This window comes from Cotesia glomerata, linkage group LG2 (assembly GCF_020080835.1).
Source record: "Cotesia glomerata isolate CgM1 linkage group LG2, MPM_Cglom_v2.3, whole genome shotgun sequence".
NCBI lineage: Eukaryota > Metazoa > Arthropoda > Insecta > Hymenoptera > Braconidae > Cotesia > Cotesia glomerata.
Genome location: NC_058159.1, coordinates 22,152,218 through 22,170,265, shown reverse-complemented (window position 1 = coordinate 22,170,265; position 18,048 = coordinate 22,152,218). Strand labels below are relative to the sequence as shown.

Sequence of the window (18,048 nt, the reverse complement as noted above, 5' to 3'; positions counted from 1 at the left end):
TTTCTAATCATAGTGGAATTTATAGTGAAACATTCATTATTGATATTAATAATTTACGATCTTTAGTAATATACTGAAATAACTAGCTAAGATTCTTGAGTTTACTAATATATTGAAGCCAATTTAAATTTTTCTGTATATTTTAATAACATATTTTTTATAAATATTTCAGAACCCAACAATCATCACAGGGGTCACAAAATATTATTATTGAAACTGGACATCACCAAGATCAGTTAAACACAAGACATACTATTAATGTTATGTAAGATTTTATTAATCTAATAGTACCAGAATATACTAATTTTTATTTAAGCTCTCAAGGAGGTACATATGACGAGTTGGTCTATGAGTATAGTAAAAGTCATTCTATTTCATTACTTTACGTAGCTTCAACACGAGTAACAAGTCTTGAAGGGTTGTTTATATGTAACAGTCAGGATAATTTAAGATTTTATCATGGAAGAAGAGTAGATCCATCAGTTTCAAGTTTACAGCAAGAATTTAAAAGATTATCTCTAAACAAACTTACTACATTGCAAGGACTGATCACTGAATTTATAAACTCCAGAAATAAATTAACCATTTATACTTTAAACTGCCGAAGTCTCAGAAAACATACTACTGATTTACAAGATTCTATTTGTCAAAGAAGTAACTTTTTAATACTAACTGAAACATGGCGTCCTGCAGATGAATCAGTTGACTTACCTAATTTTCATTGCATAGCTAAATTTAAGAGACAAAATGTTAGAGCCGCTGGAGTTGCCATTTATAAAAACAACAATACTTCACATATTACTACATTCAACATGGATTTAGTAATTCAAAATGCTACAGAAGTTCATGTCTCCCAAACATCTATTGGCGATATATGTGCTTCACATGTTTAACTAGAAGATGGAAGTGAATTGATGATGATTGTTGTGTACATTTCTCCTAATAAAAAAATAAATGACATCATTTCATTTTTACACGAGAGATTATTTCCGTACAGTCACAGAGGTTCAATAACTTTCAAAACCAATAAAGACAAACTACCATTGATTTTAGCTGGGGATTTCAATGTAAATTTTGCAAAAAATGAATCAACGCCATTAATTACGTTTCTCCAAGAAGAATTTCAATTGCAAATTAATAACAATCCAAGAGAACCTACCACCAGATACGGAACAACAATAGATGCTGTATTTATTAGATATCTTGATAATTTTATGTCCAATACTTTTGTTACATACTTCAGTTACCATCGACCAATTGTCACAGTACTACCGTCCTTAGAGGCAACATCGAATATAACTATTACCGAAGTCACTGATTAAACGAATTAAGTAGTCACGATTTGAAATAAATTCGTAAATTTTTGTATTTAATGAAAATAAATGCTTATTCAATAAATAATCATCGTTATCTGGAAAAAAAAATCGTAATATTTTATTTTATCATTATGACATATTTAGTTCCTATCACAATCTGTTCTTTTCTGCATATTACTTTTACAAAATAATTTCGATGTTTCACATCTGCCAGGCGTCCCGTGACGGCTCACATTTTTTTTAATTTTAATTTTAATTTTAATTTCAATTTTTTAATTTTAAATTAAAAATTTTTTTTTTGAATTAATTTTTTTTTTAAACTTATTAAGAATTAGTTTTTCAATTTGGAATAAAATTATAATCTGTATTATTCATTATAATTTACTTATTATTCATTCATATTATTCATATATATTTGATTGCAAAATACACTTGAAAATGAAAATGTAAAAATAGGTACTATCTGCAGATAGATTCTAGTTAAATTCCAAATGGACGCCACTTCTATGTAAAATGGGACTGACGAGCATGCGCATGGTACTGACAACCATCTGAGATAAATAAATCTTAGATGGCTCTGAGCCCCATCTCGGATTGAACTGAAATAAACGAAAACTGTACCTACTACAATCTACAGAGAAGTAGTAACCATTTGTAAATTTTTTTCACTATAGATGGAACTAGGTTCCGTCTAACAAGGAAATCAGTTAAATCTCGTTTTCTCCGTGTAGTAACAATTAAACAGATGGCTAAATTGGGATAGCTACTATACCAATACAGTATTGCTCTGAGAGCGAAATTTTTTTTTCTCCTTGTTGAATTGAAAGTAAACATTGTCTCCCGAGTAATGTTAATGCAGAAAAATGTTGTGCATGTATTATTATTAATAAGAAATAAAAATTTTTTAAAATATCGGTAGATCATTAAATAAAGATGAGTTAGAACAACATTAAATAAAATTGAATGTTTCAATAGTTTCAATAATAAAACGTATACTATATAGCGATAACGCGCTCGTGGAATGCAAATAACGATAAACGTTATCGTTATGTGTGTATATAGTATTATAATTTTTACTTTTATAAATCCTCAATCGTATCACTTGCACGCGTATTACCCACCAATCACTTTATCTACATAATCCGTTGCATTACGATTATTCAAATACTTGTGCTCTCTCCATATAACTTTCAGATGATAAAACTTATTTATACGCTTTATAAATATACAAATGAAATAGATAAAGTTCATTTAAATCAATGTTTCATTAAACAGATAAAAACAACCGAAAATTTTATAAAGTTTCTTCAATGATAAAAAAACAAATTTTAATTAAGAGAAAAAATTTTGAACTAAAAAAATCATTTTAAAGAGTTTGATCTTATGAAGCCAGTAGAAGAATTCTTGAATTAAGTACAATGTTAGTTAATCAAGAACAATTCCTCAAGTCAAGAATTTTTTTATCGGTGTATTTTATCCCTTAGAGAAATAACAAGGACTACTAAATTAATAAAAAAAAAAAATAATAAATTCTCGAGAGTTAATTTGAAAGATTCCAGTCAGCTAATATTTTATTATCTATATACTGTCAAAAATATTCGTTCTGTAAATATAAGCACGCTTTTATTAAAAATAAACAAAATTTATTGTGAAATAAAACATTTCGCACTCGAATAAATAAATATTATGTAATAAATAACAAAACGTAACTGTCGAAAACACAATAAAAATATTTGGAATACTTTTCATTTTAGGGATGCTCAAAGAAGAAAGAAAAGGTGAAAAACTGGTGGAACGAGCAGTCCGGAGGGCAAGAGAGGTCGTGGAATAAAATTTCATCGACGTCGTTCTTCATCTAGTTTCGCTCTGATGCCGGATGCTTCAGTCAGTTTGGTTACCCGTGCTTTACAATGCTTTGCCATCGCACTTTCGTCGGCCTGCTGACTGTTTTTGGAGTACCCATTGGTAAATAATATTTCATAAATTCGTTTATCCCGACTAAAGCGGCTCAACCGATAAAAGTAAACATTTAGTTGAATAAAAATGTCAATAGTTGACTGAAAAACCTAATTTAAGATATCAAAAATTACCGAGGACATTGAATTGAACATTGACATTGAATGTTATAAAAATTGCAATCCATCAAATAAAACGACCGATTGGTTGACCAGTAGTATTTATCTGTGATATCAAATCGGTTGTGAGGACACCAGCAGCTGTTGGGTTGAGTCCAGGGTGGGTGTCACTCGCAGCTCGTGGCATTTGTTGAGAGATCGTGGATGGCTATATTGGTGTTTGCTGTTAGTATATGATGTAGTTACTAGTCGCAAGCCGTTGAATTAGCTCAAACTCCTGCTTCTGATACACCGATACAGCTGGATTTGTCATATAAATTAATTTACTCTGAAGGTGAGCATCCTGTCCCTCTGTACAATCACTGTCATCACTTTGCTCAATTTAAATTCAATTAATTTTTTATTATTTACTCAAGTTAATGTTGTTATTGGAGGATATTTTTCATTAACAATAAGATGGTAGCTCATCTAAGTGATTTCAATTTGAAAAATAGAAAAAGTTATGATGCTGTATCAAAAAAAAAAACTACTTAATTCAAAAGAAATATTCTTGATCCAAGAAAAAAATAATTTGAAGAGAACTGGTTGTCTTAATTTAATCGAAGAATTTTCTGCATTGAAACTCGTTTTCTTAGCTTAAGAAATTTCACATCTTTAATAAAGAACACATTATTTTCTACCGATATAATCGAATTTTTTATCAAAAAACGATTTCTCTTCTATTAAGAATAATTTATTTTTCCTTTTGGAATTTTATGTTTTTGATTTAAGTAAAAGTTTCTCTATTCAAAATTCCAAGAAATGTTTTTTATCAATCCATTTTTAAATGTATTTGAAATCTATTTTGAAAGATATAGAAAATAAAAAAAAAAAAAAAAAAAAAAGAGAGCATCTTTGATATTCTTGAAACAAGTCGATAACGATTAATCTATGCTATTGCCTATCTTAATCCAATAGGAAAAATTTTTAAGTGAAATATAAGTTATCTTATTTTCAAATAGCAAAATGCTCGATTTAAGATTAAAATTTTTGGATGAAGAATTTTTAACTTCCTGCTAAGAAAATTGAAAATTTTCAAAAATCGGGAAGTTATTGTTTTTACCCCGTTTTTCGAAAATCGAGTTTTCATCAGATCTCGACGTTTTGAGGTCCTAGGAAGCTTCCCTGACTATTCCCGCGATGGTGTCTGTACGTATGTGTGTGTGTGTGTGTGTGTGTGTGTGTGTGTGTGTGTGTGTGTGTGTGTGTGTGTGTGTGTGTGTGTGTGTGTGTGTAAACCTCTTATAACTTTTGAACGGCTTGACCGATTTGATCGCAGTTGGTGTCATTCGAAAAGTCTTCGCCAAACTTAGATTTCCTGTAAGTTGGAACCGATTCGGACCAGTAGATTTCGAGAAATCGCAAAAAAAGTGAAAAAAAGTTGTTTTTTTTTATTCTTTTTAAATATCTCCGAATTGGCTGAACCGATCGACCTCAAGAACCAATGAGCTCTTAACCTTGAAAATTCGCATCGATCGCCACCAAAAGCGTCAGAATCGGTTGATGCGTTCGTGAGATATCGTTGTCGAAAAAAATCGAAAAAAGTGTTTTTTTGTAATAACTCCGAAATTTTTTATCTGATCGATTTTTTTGTTTAAAATTATTTATAGAGCTAAAAAAACTACATCGATTGCCGCTAACCGTGTACAAATCGGTTAATTCATTCAAAAGTTATAGCAGTTTGAAAATTAAAAAAAATCGTGTTTTATCGAACTTTGATAAGATTTTTGAGCTCGAAGTGCTCAAAAGCGTAGGAAAGCTATCCCTTTGAGCTCAGAGAGCTCAAAATAACACATAAACTGTATTTTTGAGCTCGAAGAGCTCAAAAACATCATAAATGCAATTTTAAGCACTTAGGTACGAAATGAGCGGGAAATTGCTGGGATGGCCTTCAGGGTCAACCGTTTTCCTAATTTTTTCTCTTGATCCAAGAGTTTCATGCTCTTGAGTTGAATAAAGTTTTGAGTCACTCGCTAAGTAAGCGCAGTATCGCATTTTTTACATTTATGTTTATAAGTTTTTCTGATGATCGTGACTACACGGAGAAAAATTAATAGTAGTATTTACTATACGAAAATATTAACTCTTACTATCTGAAATGGTAATAAAATTAATTAGTCACAAAATAATAGGTGTTATCATTGACAATTGTCCTAGTTACTATTAATAATGGTAACGATTACTATCGAAAATGATAATTGTAATTATTAAAAATTATAACTGCTATAATCGAAGATGGTAACTGTAACCATCTCAGATTGTAAAAATTCTGAAAGAAAAAATAATATAAATTTATTTAATTTAATTCTTTATTTGCATCCATATTTTAGTTATGAACATTTTTTCCTTTAAAATATTAAAACAAATAATAACACAATCGTTTAAATCCATATATGTTATTGATTATTTTGAATGATTGACTATTGTTCGGTGAACAAGGCCCAGTAGCGATTAACTCGCTCCTGGGGGACTCCCAAATTCAAGAGACGCACCTGTCCACCGCTAGTTCCCGCAAAAATCGAACCGCCAATAGAAAATCAGCCTCTCGATCACGTCATGAATCGACCGCTTTATTGGCTGATCGCTCCCACTAGACATGCGCAATAGCCTTCTTCCCCAACTCAACGAGGAAGAAGACGGACTATTGTTATTATCTTTCGCTTCCACGCTTTCGTTGCAACAAGTCGCCATTAATTCCGCTTTACTTTCGCTTATTGTTAATTAACCGCATTTCGCTATTTTTATAATTTAAATTGCTTAAATTAACCGCTAATAATTCGCTTTAATTTGTTATAGGTAAATTGTGTTAACAGTGCATTTATTTCACCGCTTTTTCAGTGCCGGCAAAGTGTTCAACCACGTGTCAACCGGCTTCGCTTTTGCAACCCACGCTGTAATTTACAAATCCGCTTTTATCTTAACAATCCGCTATTAAAAATATTAAATATTGAGTGTAATTAATGTAAATAAATTACTAGTGTTATTTTTGATAATAAATTACGCGTTTTAATTGAGATATCCAACCCTAAACCTGATCCCCGCTTTTCCGCTCTTTCTGTAATTATTCAACTATGATTATCAAAATAGCAATCATCCAAGATTTGAATTACTAAAAAAGTCTTATTATTATCAATTATTAATATTTTTTCACAAGATAAAATAATGAAACATCATTTGATGGTTCCATTACAATTGAATTAATTGCAATCCTATCATCTATATTATTAAGAGAATATCATTAAGAGAAAATACTCTATCTCTAGATTCATAACTAATAAATGACCTTATATCTTGTGAATTATTGACATTTTTACAGATATAAGCTCACTCCGACATTATATTCATCGAGACCTTTCATTTGAGTACCCACATCAATTTTTCATATATATATATGTATACATGAAAAATATATAAAAATGCATGTGGGTACTCAAATGAAAGCTATTGATGAGTGTAACATCGGGATGAGCTTATATCTTTAAAAATATCAATAATTAAGAAATGACCTTGTATCTTGTGAACTATTGACATTTTTAAAGATATAAGCTCATCCCGATGTTACACTCATCGAGATCTTTCATTTGAGTACCCACATGAATTTTTTATATATTTATATATATTATATATATGTATATATGAAAAATATATCAAAAATACAAGTGGGTACTCAAATGAAAGCTCGTTATGATTGTAATATCGGGATGAGCTTATATCTTTATAAATGTCAATAGTTAAGCAAGTAAAGTACACTTTAACGAAAATCATTATACAATTAAGCAAAATTTTATTTATTATAGTTCGCAATTCTCGGCAGTCACATAGGAACTGCAGGTTGCTAGTTTTGATAATTTGTGCATTGAATTTCTTCAACAGAATGCATAACTTGAACAGGTCAATGACTTTATTTCATCTGCTAGCTTTAAGAATATCATTTAATTCAATGAAGAAGAAAAATTACATGTAGTCAAGCTGATTCGGTGCATTTCAAAATACGATACCATCAACTGGAGCAAAGAGTATGCTCTCTTTAATTGCAATTGTTAAATGGAAAATTTTAATTTAAATAATTAGATAATTATGATTAACAATTAGTTTAAAGCTTCATTGTATTCAAATTTTTTTTTTTGAGAATCTTAGATTTTTTGAAAATTATGTTTTTTAAAAATTTTTTGTAAGATTAAAATTTTTTTTTTGAAATTTTAATTTTTTTGAAATTTGAATTTTATTGAAAATTTTTATTTGTTTGGGAATTTCAGATTTTTTTTTGAAAAATTTGGCGTTGAAACTTGTTTTAGACAAATAAAAATTTAAATATACATTCAATCCGAATTTAATCCCGATTTTTTGTATACTACACTGCACTACAACTGCTTTTAGTTAATTCAGAAATGCATCCACGCTAACGCAAATTTTTAATTTTTTAAATATTTTTTACTAGCTTAGATAGTAGCTATCATTATTACTGATGGTAACTGTAACCATCAGTTTATATTACGAATTACGATTTTGATAATAGTAGTAACTAGTTAAAATAATAATAGCTATTATTACTGATTACCATCATAATAGTAGTAGTAACCATCAGGATGGTAACTACTACAATTCAGATGATTTACATAATTATTTAAATAATATTTACTACTATCGAATTCAGTTAATAGATTTTACCATAACTAGATAGTAAACTCTACTATAAAATTTTCTCCGTGTATAAACGAGATTGAAAAATAAGAATGCTTTGATTAAACACTCGAGAAAAATTTCATGTATTATAATTCACGAAAAAAAAAAGTTATAAGGTAAAAGACCCCATTAGTGGCACCTTTTCTTTCAATGAAAAAATGTTCTACTTGGAATAAAAATTAAAAATTTTTTTGATCTTAAGGTCTTAAAGATTAGAAATAATATATTCATTATTGAAATTAATGATTTCATTAATTGAATAAGTACCAAAATCAAAGAAAGTGTCAGTAATGGGATCCCCGCTACTAATGTGGTCTTTTACCCTAGGCAAAAGAAATTGAAAAGTGGTGCCAGGCCACCCGGTGTGAGTTAATAGCTGGTAAATAACCAAACCGTTATGTTGCCAAGTTATGCTTGATTATGTTCTCACAGACCCTATAAATATAGAAATATAAATATATATATATATATATTAAATTAAAAAAAAATTATATTTTCTATATTGTGCTTGATTTTTAGTTCATCTCGTGATGTATTTTTATCGATTATTGTTCCTAATAAAAAAAAAAAAAATTCATGGAATTTTAATTTGAATGGTAAAAGGTCGCTCGAAAAAATCTAAACTAATGCACTAATAAATTGAAAAAGATTATGAGCGACCTATCAAAATTTAAATTTTGAACTGAAATTTTCAGAAACTTATTTTTTTTAGTCTATAAAATTATACCGTAACGAGAAAATAAATTAAAAAAAAAAAAAATTTGATTTTTGACGATTTTTGAAATTTTAAAAAATTGGGAGCGACCTCTTAAAAATTTTTTTCTGAGCTGTCTTTTGGAGAGGGCTCTTAAAACATCAAAAACTAACATTTTTTCACTCGAGACTCAAAAAAAAAAATAGTCGGTTTTTTTGGTCCACCCTAATATATATATGTCGGAAAAGCATTATTAGGGGCGTTAGTACAGTCCATTGGATTCGTTTATTCAATTATTTATTAATTTAGAATAATTAGAATATACGCTAACTTGTATAAACAATACTACGATTAATTATCTAAATATAATTAATATACAAGGTAAAAGCGCTGGGGAATGAGACCGACAACGAATCCGGGGTCAGCAGGATATATTCGATGTCTTTACTTGATCAATGCTCAACGAGAACTACTCGTCTCAGTACCCTAAGTACTTCTTCTCTCAAAAAATATTTCGACATATATAGATATAAATATACATGTATTTACATTACATATATGTAATGTATATATATATATATATATATATATATATATATAGCATATATATATATATATAAATATATATATATCTTTATAAGTCTGCTTATATATATAAATATATATAATATAATATATAAATATATATATATTTAATTCTCTAGAGGACAAAAAATTCTAATCATTTAAACAGTAAGACATGTTGAAAATATATATAAATTTCTGAGAAATTAAAACCTTATTTTGTATCAATTCGATTCAAGTTTTTTTTTAATTTACATTTGAAAATACGAAAAATTTGGTTTTTAAATAACACAGGGCAAGAAGACGAAGATTTAAAAAATGATACGAGTGACAAAAAGCTAAAAAATAAATTTTTACTAAAAAACCATTACATAAAAATATTCTACAATTTACAACTTGCACTACCTCGTAAATAAATTTAACGATAAGATCACTACGAATATTAAATGACAGTTTAAACAATTTTAATGAGAAAATGATTGACGTAAAATGATAAGTTTCACATTATAAAAATGGTAAAAAAACTAGTCGAGTCCTAGCTCTGATAAGACTCTCACAGGAAAACGATAAATGTCTTGTGTGAGAAAGGAGTGTAGTGGAGTAGTATGAGGAAAAGTAATACAATATGCGCAGTGTCGTCTATCCCATCCCATTTGTTCGTTGTATGGCAACGTATAACCGAAATGGAACCTCAATGCCCATGGCAAGCTGCTAGTCGTTGATAACGACTCGACGTCGTTCATATTTTACACTCAACTCATCAATAATTCATGCTGTGAATAATGCACGACTGTTTCACGTTACTTTTTATATTGCCACGGTCTCAGATCCACCATCCGAACAATGTCTTCGCCGAAACTTTTTACTCCACTTTTAATTTTATAAAAATTAATTTTCTTACTTTTATTATAGCTTAATATCTCATAGCTTGCTTTCCCAACTTTTTATACTTATTTTTAATAGTTTATCACCAACAAAGCTGAGACTAATTACTCTCTATTTTCAAGAACTAACTTTCAAATCAGTGACGTTGTAAGGGAGATTTTGTGTCTGCAACTAGTTGAAACCAGACTATTTAATATTTAACTGTCAACTTCATTCGTTATTTAAATATCTCCAATAAACAAATTCAATTCTAATAAAGCTGAAGTATAGTCAGAAATTACTTCAGCAGACAGAAATCAGGTATAGTTTTATCTTTGCTTCCCTAAGGAAGAAACTGATCTGTAATTAATTTCTGCCTACAGGCATTTACATAGGCTTCAAATCGTCTTGATGATTGGACTAACTAAACCGGTAATGCAACTTCAAGTCTTCCTCTCACTCGCAACCGACAGATTACAAGCGGTGACAGTACACAAACAAATAAAAATAGAAAAATTATACTTTATGTAGTAAAGGGCGTCGCTTCGAAAACAAAACTGAAAAAATTATAGTTTGAAAAAACTTTTTTATGAATTCAATTTTAAGTGTCGAGTTTTACAAAAAAAAAAAATTTGTTGTAAACTTAAAAATTAAAAGAAACAATTTTGGAGCGTAACTTGATGTGCGTGGATGCAGAAAATCTATCTACTTAGACTTAAAAAAATTTGAAGTTTACAATGACGCACACCAAGTACATTCCAAAATTGTTACTTTAAATTTTTAAATTTACAAAAAAATTTTTTTTAATTTCCGAAAATCATATACAATCGTATCGGTTACTTGGATTTTTTATTTTTTATTTTATATCTTTTTGTGAAAGAAAAAAACTTTTTTTTCTTAATAGTCTTGTGAACGTGGGCTTGGCGCGATACTTTCTCGCCGAAAATTAAAAATGAATAAATAAGAAAATAATTGCAGACAAAGCACTGTAGTCCATCAACGTGTGTGTGAGCTCCTTTAAGATTTTAGTTTATTTTTCTTCGTTACCAACTGAAATCTCGCTTGGGCTTCACTTTTCATGGCAAACTATCCCCTTGAAGCTACAGTTTATGTAAAAATAATTTCAGCGGACCTTGGCGTGTGTAAATGCAGGCTGTGAAATATCTTTTTTTAACTGTAGTTTCCTATCTATTAGAGGAATACCATACAATCTCATTTTATATGGTCTATGGCATGTCACTTTTTCCATAAGAAAAAATTCAGGGTCTAAAAATTTGGGTTACTATAATTTGTGGCAGTGAATTTTATTAATTTTGAATAGAATTCATAATTATTACTGACCATAATTAATTAATATCGGTAATATAAGATGCAAAGTATTATTAAAGGAAAAAAAGGTCTGTAAAATTAATAAGATTTTGCAACCTCAAAATATCGTTCTGCTTACAGTAAACATACTCGGTAGTCTGGCGCTCCGTTTACAACGGATTTGAATTGGACTTGGCGCCAGACTCCACCGAGTCTGTGGATATGTAGTGCTAATATTTGTCTCAAGAAATCTTATTTCACACTGAATTACCTCAATTTATATTTTTTTTTCTGTCAATAGATTTTTATTGGCTGGATATTAGTTGAACGCATTTGACGAAATTCCCCAGACGACAAGAGCAGCCGTTAAAATCCAAGTAAATGTCAAGTCGTCTCTACTCTAACGTTACTTCTCATCGTATTTACTTCTCTGCTATACAACTATTACTGTATTTATGTCTGTATATATAGTAATATTGTAAAAATATTTACGGTAAATGTCGAGTTGGTTTTCACCGCGATACGGTTGGGAGCAAACGTTTCCCGTCAAATTAGAGAGAAAATGGTATATGACAAGAATGTCCTTTGGGGTATGGGCCCACGTACACATTTACAGCAAAGTTGTCGAGGTGAAATGTCTTTGAGTTATATCATTATATCTACAGTTATTGTATTAAATTGAACCGAATCACCACTTACCTACCTTGGAATACGCTTTACTCCGTAACCACCATTTGTCTTTATTTAGCTGCCGTGCGCGTGTCATTGATGCTATTTAGTTTTATTTAATACTCGGTCTACTAAATTGATGGTTGTATTCTTTCTGTGCTCTTTTTTTGTTTACTGTGTTATTTTTATCACCGCAGCTTCATTAGATTGTTTTTTTTACTCGGATCTTTTTCATCTGAAAAATAAATAATATATTTTTATGATTCATGATAAAGTATAATTATAATTATGTGTGATAAATTTTTTTATATTAAATGAAGAGACATAGACGATATTGTCAATAATTTTCATGCGCTATGATTATGATTTCATTAACTGCTCTACTTTGATGAGCAAGTTCAAAAATATTAATTTCATGTCATTTTGAGCTCTCCAAGCTCAAAAATCTACTAGGAGTTTAATAAAACACTATTTTTTGAATTTTCAAATCGCAATAACTTTTGAATGAATGAACCGATTTCTACGCGATTGACAGTATTCGACGTAGTTTTTTAGATCTCATTAAAAATCTTTAAGTTTGAATTGATCGAACAAGGAATTTCGAAGTAATTCCGAAAAAAACACTTTTTTCGGTTTTCTTTCGATAACGATAACTCACGAACGAATCAACCGATTTCGACCGGGCTGGCGGCGATTGATGTGGTTTTTTGATGTTAAGAGCTGATTAGTTTTTGGAATTGATCGGTCGAGCCGTTTAAAAGTTATTCAAAAAAGGACACATTTGGAAAAATTTTTTTTCGCAGTTTTTTTAAGATTTCTCAAAATCTATTGGTCCGGATCGGTCCAACTTGTATTCAAAATCTAAGTTTAGTCGAACCCTTTCGAATAACAACAACCGCGATCAAATCGGTCAATCCGTTCAAAAGTTATGAGAGGTTTACATACATCCACACACACACACACACACACACACACACACACACACACACACACACACACACACACACACACACAGCCGGCAACCACAAATGCCCGGTATTCCAAGAGGCGCTTCAGAGGTTAATAAACAAAAGAACATGAAGATACTGCAGCTCAACCTCAATCATTGTGAGGCTGCACATGACTTGCTTCTGCAGACAGTGCGTGAACTAGGGCCTGACCTTGTACTAATAGCTGAGCCATATAAATGCCTTAAAGGCAAATTATGGGAAACGGACACGACCACTAGGGCCGTCATTTGGTCCTGTGGCAAGCTCCCATTCCAGAGCGTAGTTAATAATTGCAATGCCGGCTTTGTAGCAGTATCAGTAGATGGCGTTCGCTTCTATAGCTGCTACGCACCACCTAGCCTCTCTATTGTTGACTTCACTAACTTTCTGGATCGGCTGACAGAGGACGCGAAGCAGCATCATCCAGTCGCGATAGCCGGCGACTTTAACTCCTGGGTAGTAGACTGGGGTAGCAAGCTAACTAACGCACGAGGTAAAGCGTTACTTGAGGCTTTTACTGCATTAGACGTAGTCTTACTCAACAGTGGTGACACACCAACCTACACCAAAGGAGACGCAAGTTCCATCGTAGACCTCACGTTCGTCAGTAGCAGCCTCGCGAGAGGTAACCTCAACTGGAAGGTGCTGGATATCTACACTGCCAGTGACCACAACGCGATTCTCTGGGAGATATCAAATGACCAGGATACTAGAGGAATTAGTAGGTTACCTAACCACATTCGGTGGAGAGTACAATCTTTCGACGTGGGTACGCTGACGACTGCTTTGGATAATGGCCCGATCACCGCTGGATGCGCAGAAGATCAGACTAAAGAACTTATGAAAAGAGTGACCGAAGCTTGTGACGCCAGTATGCCACGAAAACGAGGCATAAATAGAAGACCCGCGGTGCACTGGTGGAACGATCACATCAGCGCTCTTCGTAAAGAATGCCTCAGGAAAAGAAGAATATCACAGCGTGGCTTCCGTCGACCTAACCTTGCAGAACTGGTGGCAGAGTATAAAAAGGCCCGTCGGGAACTAAACAAAGCCATCAAGGATAATAAAAGACGCTGTTGGAAAGAACTCGTCGAAGAAGTGGAGAAGGACCCATGGGGCAAACCGTACAAGGTGGTCACGGCCCACCTGAAATACCAGCCAATGCCGTCGCCTACGTGTCCGCGGCTCCTAGAGAGGATTGTTACTGTGCTGTTTCCTCAACAACCGGTATTCACCGGCCAGTTAAGGCAGCTAAACCCTGAAGACATTCCATCTGTCACGGAAGAAGAACTAATGGAGGCTTGTAACCGCGTAGGGAATAACAAAGCGCCGGGACTAGACGGAATCCCTAATATTGCCTTGAAAACAGCCATAAAGGCAGCACCAACGTTATTCTTGAAAGTTTACAATACGTGCCTCAAGTTGTTTGCCATACTCCTGGCAAACAACCAGTATGGATTCCGAAAAGGACGATCAACCCTGGACGCGATCAATCTGGTTGTTACTACGGCCCAGGAGGCAATTGCAGGAACCAGATGGAAGGGTGGTACGAAGAAGTACTGCCTGGTGGCGACGTTAGACATCAAAAACGCCTTCAACTCTGCTAACTGGGACTGCATTATGCAAGCTCTTCAAGAGAAGAACGTGCCAGGATACCTAAGTAAAATAGTAGCTAGCTACTTCACGGATAGAGTCCTCAGATATGACACAAAGGACGGTCCGAAAGAGTACGAAATCACCGGAGGTGTTCCGCAGGGCTCTGTTCTTGGCCCACTGCTGTGGAATATCATGTATGACGGGCTTCTAAGGCTAAAGATCCCAAGAAATATTAAACTTGTAGCGTATGCGGACGACGTGGCCGTAGTGATTGTCGCTAAACACCTGGACGAGATTCACCACATGTTTGATCTAGCATTCCAGCAAGTAAACCAGTGGATGGACACAATGAATCTTCAACTGGCGAAACATAAGACTGAGGCAGTGCTTATTACCAGCAGGAAAGTGTTAGAGACCATCAATCTTAGAGTCGGCGAACAAGAAATCACATCACAACCTTATATCCGATATTTGGGAGTGATGCTTGATGCCCGTCTCAACTTTAAACAGCAAGTGGAACACGTCAGTGCCAAAGCGTCAGTAGTAAGGGCAAGCCTCGCACGATTGATGTCTAACGTCGGAGGCCCAAAGCAGAGCAGGAGACTATTGTTGGCAACTGTAGTCACATCAGTGCTTACGTACGGAATATCCATTTGGGCCGATGCGCTAGAATTACAAGAAGCATGGAGAAAGGCTGGACCAGTATATCGCCTGAGTGCCCTAAGAGTAGCTTGCGCCTTCCGCACAATATCTGAGGAAGCAGTGTGCGTAATTTCTGGAACTCTACCTCTCAGAGTCCTAGCTGAAGAAAGAAGGAACCTTTACCAACGAAAGAGGTCAACAACACTGAGCGCAGAAGAACTCAGAACGGAACAAAGACAGCACAGCATCGCACGATGGCAATCTCAGTGGGATGCCGCAGAGAAGGGTAGATGGACGCATCGTCTCATACCAAAGATCGACATTTGGCTGAACCGGAAACACGGAGAGGTCAACTACTACCTAACGCAGATGTTGTCAGGACATGGCTGTTTTCGGGCTTATCTTCACCGCTTTAGGCATGACGATTCTCCGGAGTGCCCGTCCTGCCCTGGAGTCACTGAAGATGCGGAGCACGTTTTTCGAGTGCTCGCGTTTTAATCCCACAACGTGAGGAGCTGGAGAGGATCTTGAAGAGGAGAAGTCAACCAGAGTCAGTCGTAGAAGCAATGCTGTCTTCAGAAGCTGCCTGGAATGCAACGAACACTTTTGTCACAGAAGTGCTTACAGAGCTGCGTTCCATCGAGAGAAAAAGAGCAAAAGACAGAATCTAGAAGGAAGAAATAACATCTTAGCCACCAGAAGGAAGAGCGGCAGCTAATTCCTCCCCCCGCGAAGAAATGCCTTACGGCGGTACCATGGGGGATCAGAGGATAGAAGAGAAAGGGGTTTAGGGTTTAGTGGGTAGGGGCGTTAGCGTCGAGTTTTTAGTATGACGCTGCGTCGAGTCGCCACATATCCAGGCCAAACAACTATGCCTAGAATCCGTAAAAAGGATTCCCCCCCCCTAAAAGGAAAAAAAAAAAGAAAAACACACACACACACACACACACACACACACACACACACACATACATACGTACAGACGTACAGACACCATCGCGGGAATAGTCAGGGAAGCTTCCTAGGACCTCAAAACGTCGAGATCTGATGAAAACTCGATTTTCGAAAAACGGGGTAAAAACAATAACTTCCCGATTTTTGAAAATTTTCAATTTTCTTAGCAGGAAGTTAAAAATTTGAAATGAGCAAAAATTTGAAAATTTATAAGTTAAAAAAATTGCAGGTGTGATTAGTGAAGAAATCTGCCTAGTTTCAAGTGCGACGAATTTTTCTGTTTATTAAAATTTTGTCAGTGACACAAACTTTTTACAGAAAATTAATTTTAGATGTTTTTTACGAATTCTATTTAAAGATGAGCCGAATTCATTTTCCACATATTAAATGTTTGAAAAATGCATTCATTTAGACTAAACAACTACATGTAAAGTTAAGTCTTGGAAACCTTACAATGATTTTTTCCCCGCTGCCAAAGAGACGATTGTTGTAAGGAAATTTTGAGTAAATGTTATTGAAGGTTATTAAACATGTCTTAAATTTCATGTTTTAAGAAGTTCTAGTTCATAAACAAAAACATTTTTTTAAATTCTACTCACCACTCTGACACAACCTGAATATGAAGTCAATTGTCGCGAAATTCGTTTTTAGCTGATATCTAATTAATAAGAAAGAAAAATATTTAAATCAGTTGAACCTGGAGACCACCCCTGGAATTTTCTGTTTCTTTCGAGATTCTATCAAATTTTTTATCTGGAGCAACCGTGTTTGAAGAATATGAATTTTTTGATAACACCGGCACACAAAAAAAAAAAAGTTGTCTGTACTTGGGACGCGCCACATATATTCCCATGTAATTTGACCCGCTGAACCCGAATTTGAGGTCCGTTTGGCCCCTACACCCTAGGATTTTGAGAAAACTGTAAAAAACCGAAAAAAAACGGGAAAATTGGGGGTTTTGGTGATTGAAAAATTTTTTTAGATTCTAACTATGCATGATTTTCATGTATTTCGATCTGCTTTATACTTATCTGAAGTGTACTCAGACCAGCAGCCATTAAAAGTCTAAGTAAATCCCGAAAAACCCATGAAAATTGCGAAAAAAAACAAAAAATTCCCAATATTGTGATAAAAAAAAATGTATTGAGCTAAATATATGATGATTTTCATGTAGGTTTATCGACGACATATAAATCTCCAACTTTTATAACTCAGACGTCTCGAAAACATCAAACAAATGTGCAAAAAACCCCGAAAATTGGAAAAAAATCAAATGTAATATAATAAAAATCGAGTTATTATTCAAAATAAATAAAAAAAATCATATCATTCGATCTGTGGTGCATAAAAAAAAAGTATTTCGTCCTAAGACTTAAAAAAAATTAATTTTTTCGGAAAATATCATCAAAACCCTTTGGATTTGAATTTTAATTCGTTCTCCGCTTATATCTCACCCTTTTATCTTCAAACGTCCTGCATAAAGGGTTTCTCTTTCGTTTCCTCTCTTCTTCGGGTAAATCTCTCTTCAGAGTCCAACAATGATCTGCCATCATATTTACATCCCACGTTCCTTGATATCGTTTTTCCATCACACTAATGTCTTGATGGAATCTCTCACCTTGCTCTTCACTAAAATCACCAAGATTTTCAGGAAA

The 18,048-nt window shown here is 33.3% G+C and overlaps 1 protein-coding gene across 2 annotated transcripts in view; it reads left to right on the top strand.

Annotated features, from left to right (window-relative positions):
- LOC123275516 (lachesin-like) overlaps positions 1 to 18,048 on the top strand; it is a 132,000-nt gene that overhangs the window by 74,948 nt on the left and 39,004 nt on the right. For both annotated transcript variants that reach the window (XM_044743680.1, XM_044743679.1), the window contains exon 2: positions 3,071 to 3,281. In XM_044743680.1, the coding sequence (XP_044599615.1) occupies positions 3,227 to 3,281 (55 nt within the window). In that variant the 5' untranslated portion in view covers positions 3,071 to 3,226. The remainder of the gene's footprint in view (positions 1 to 3,070; positions 3,282 to 18,048) is intronic.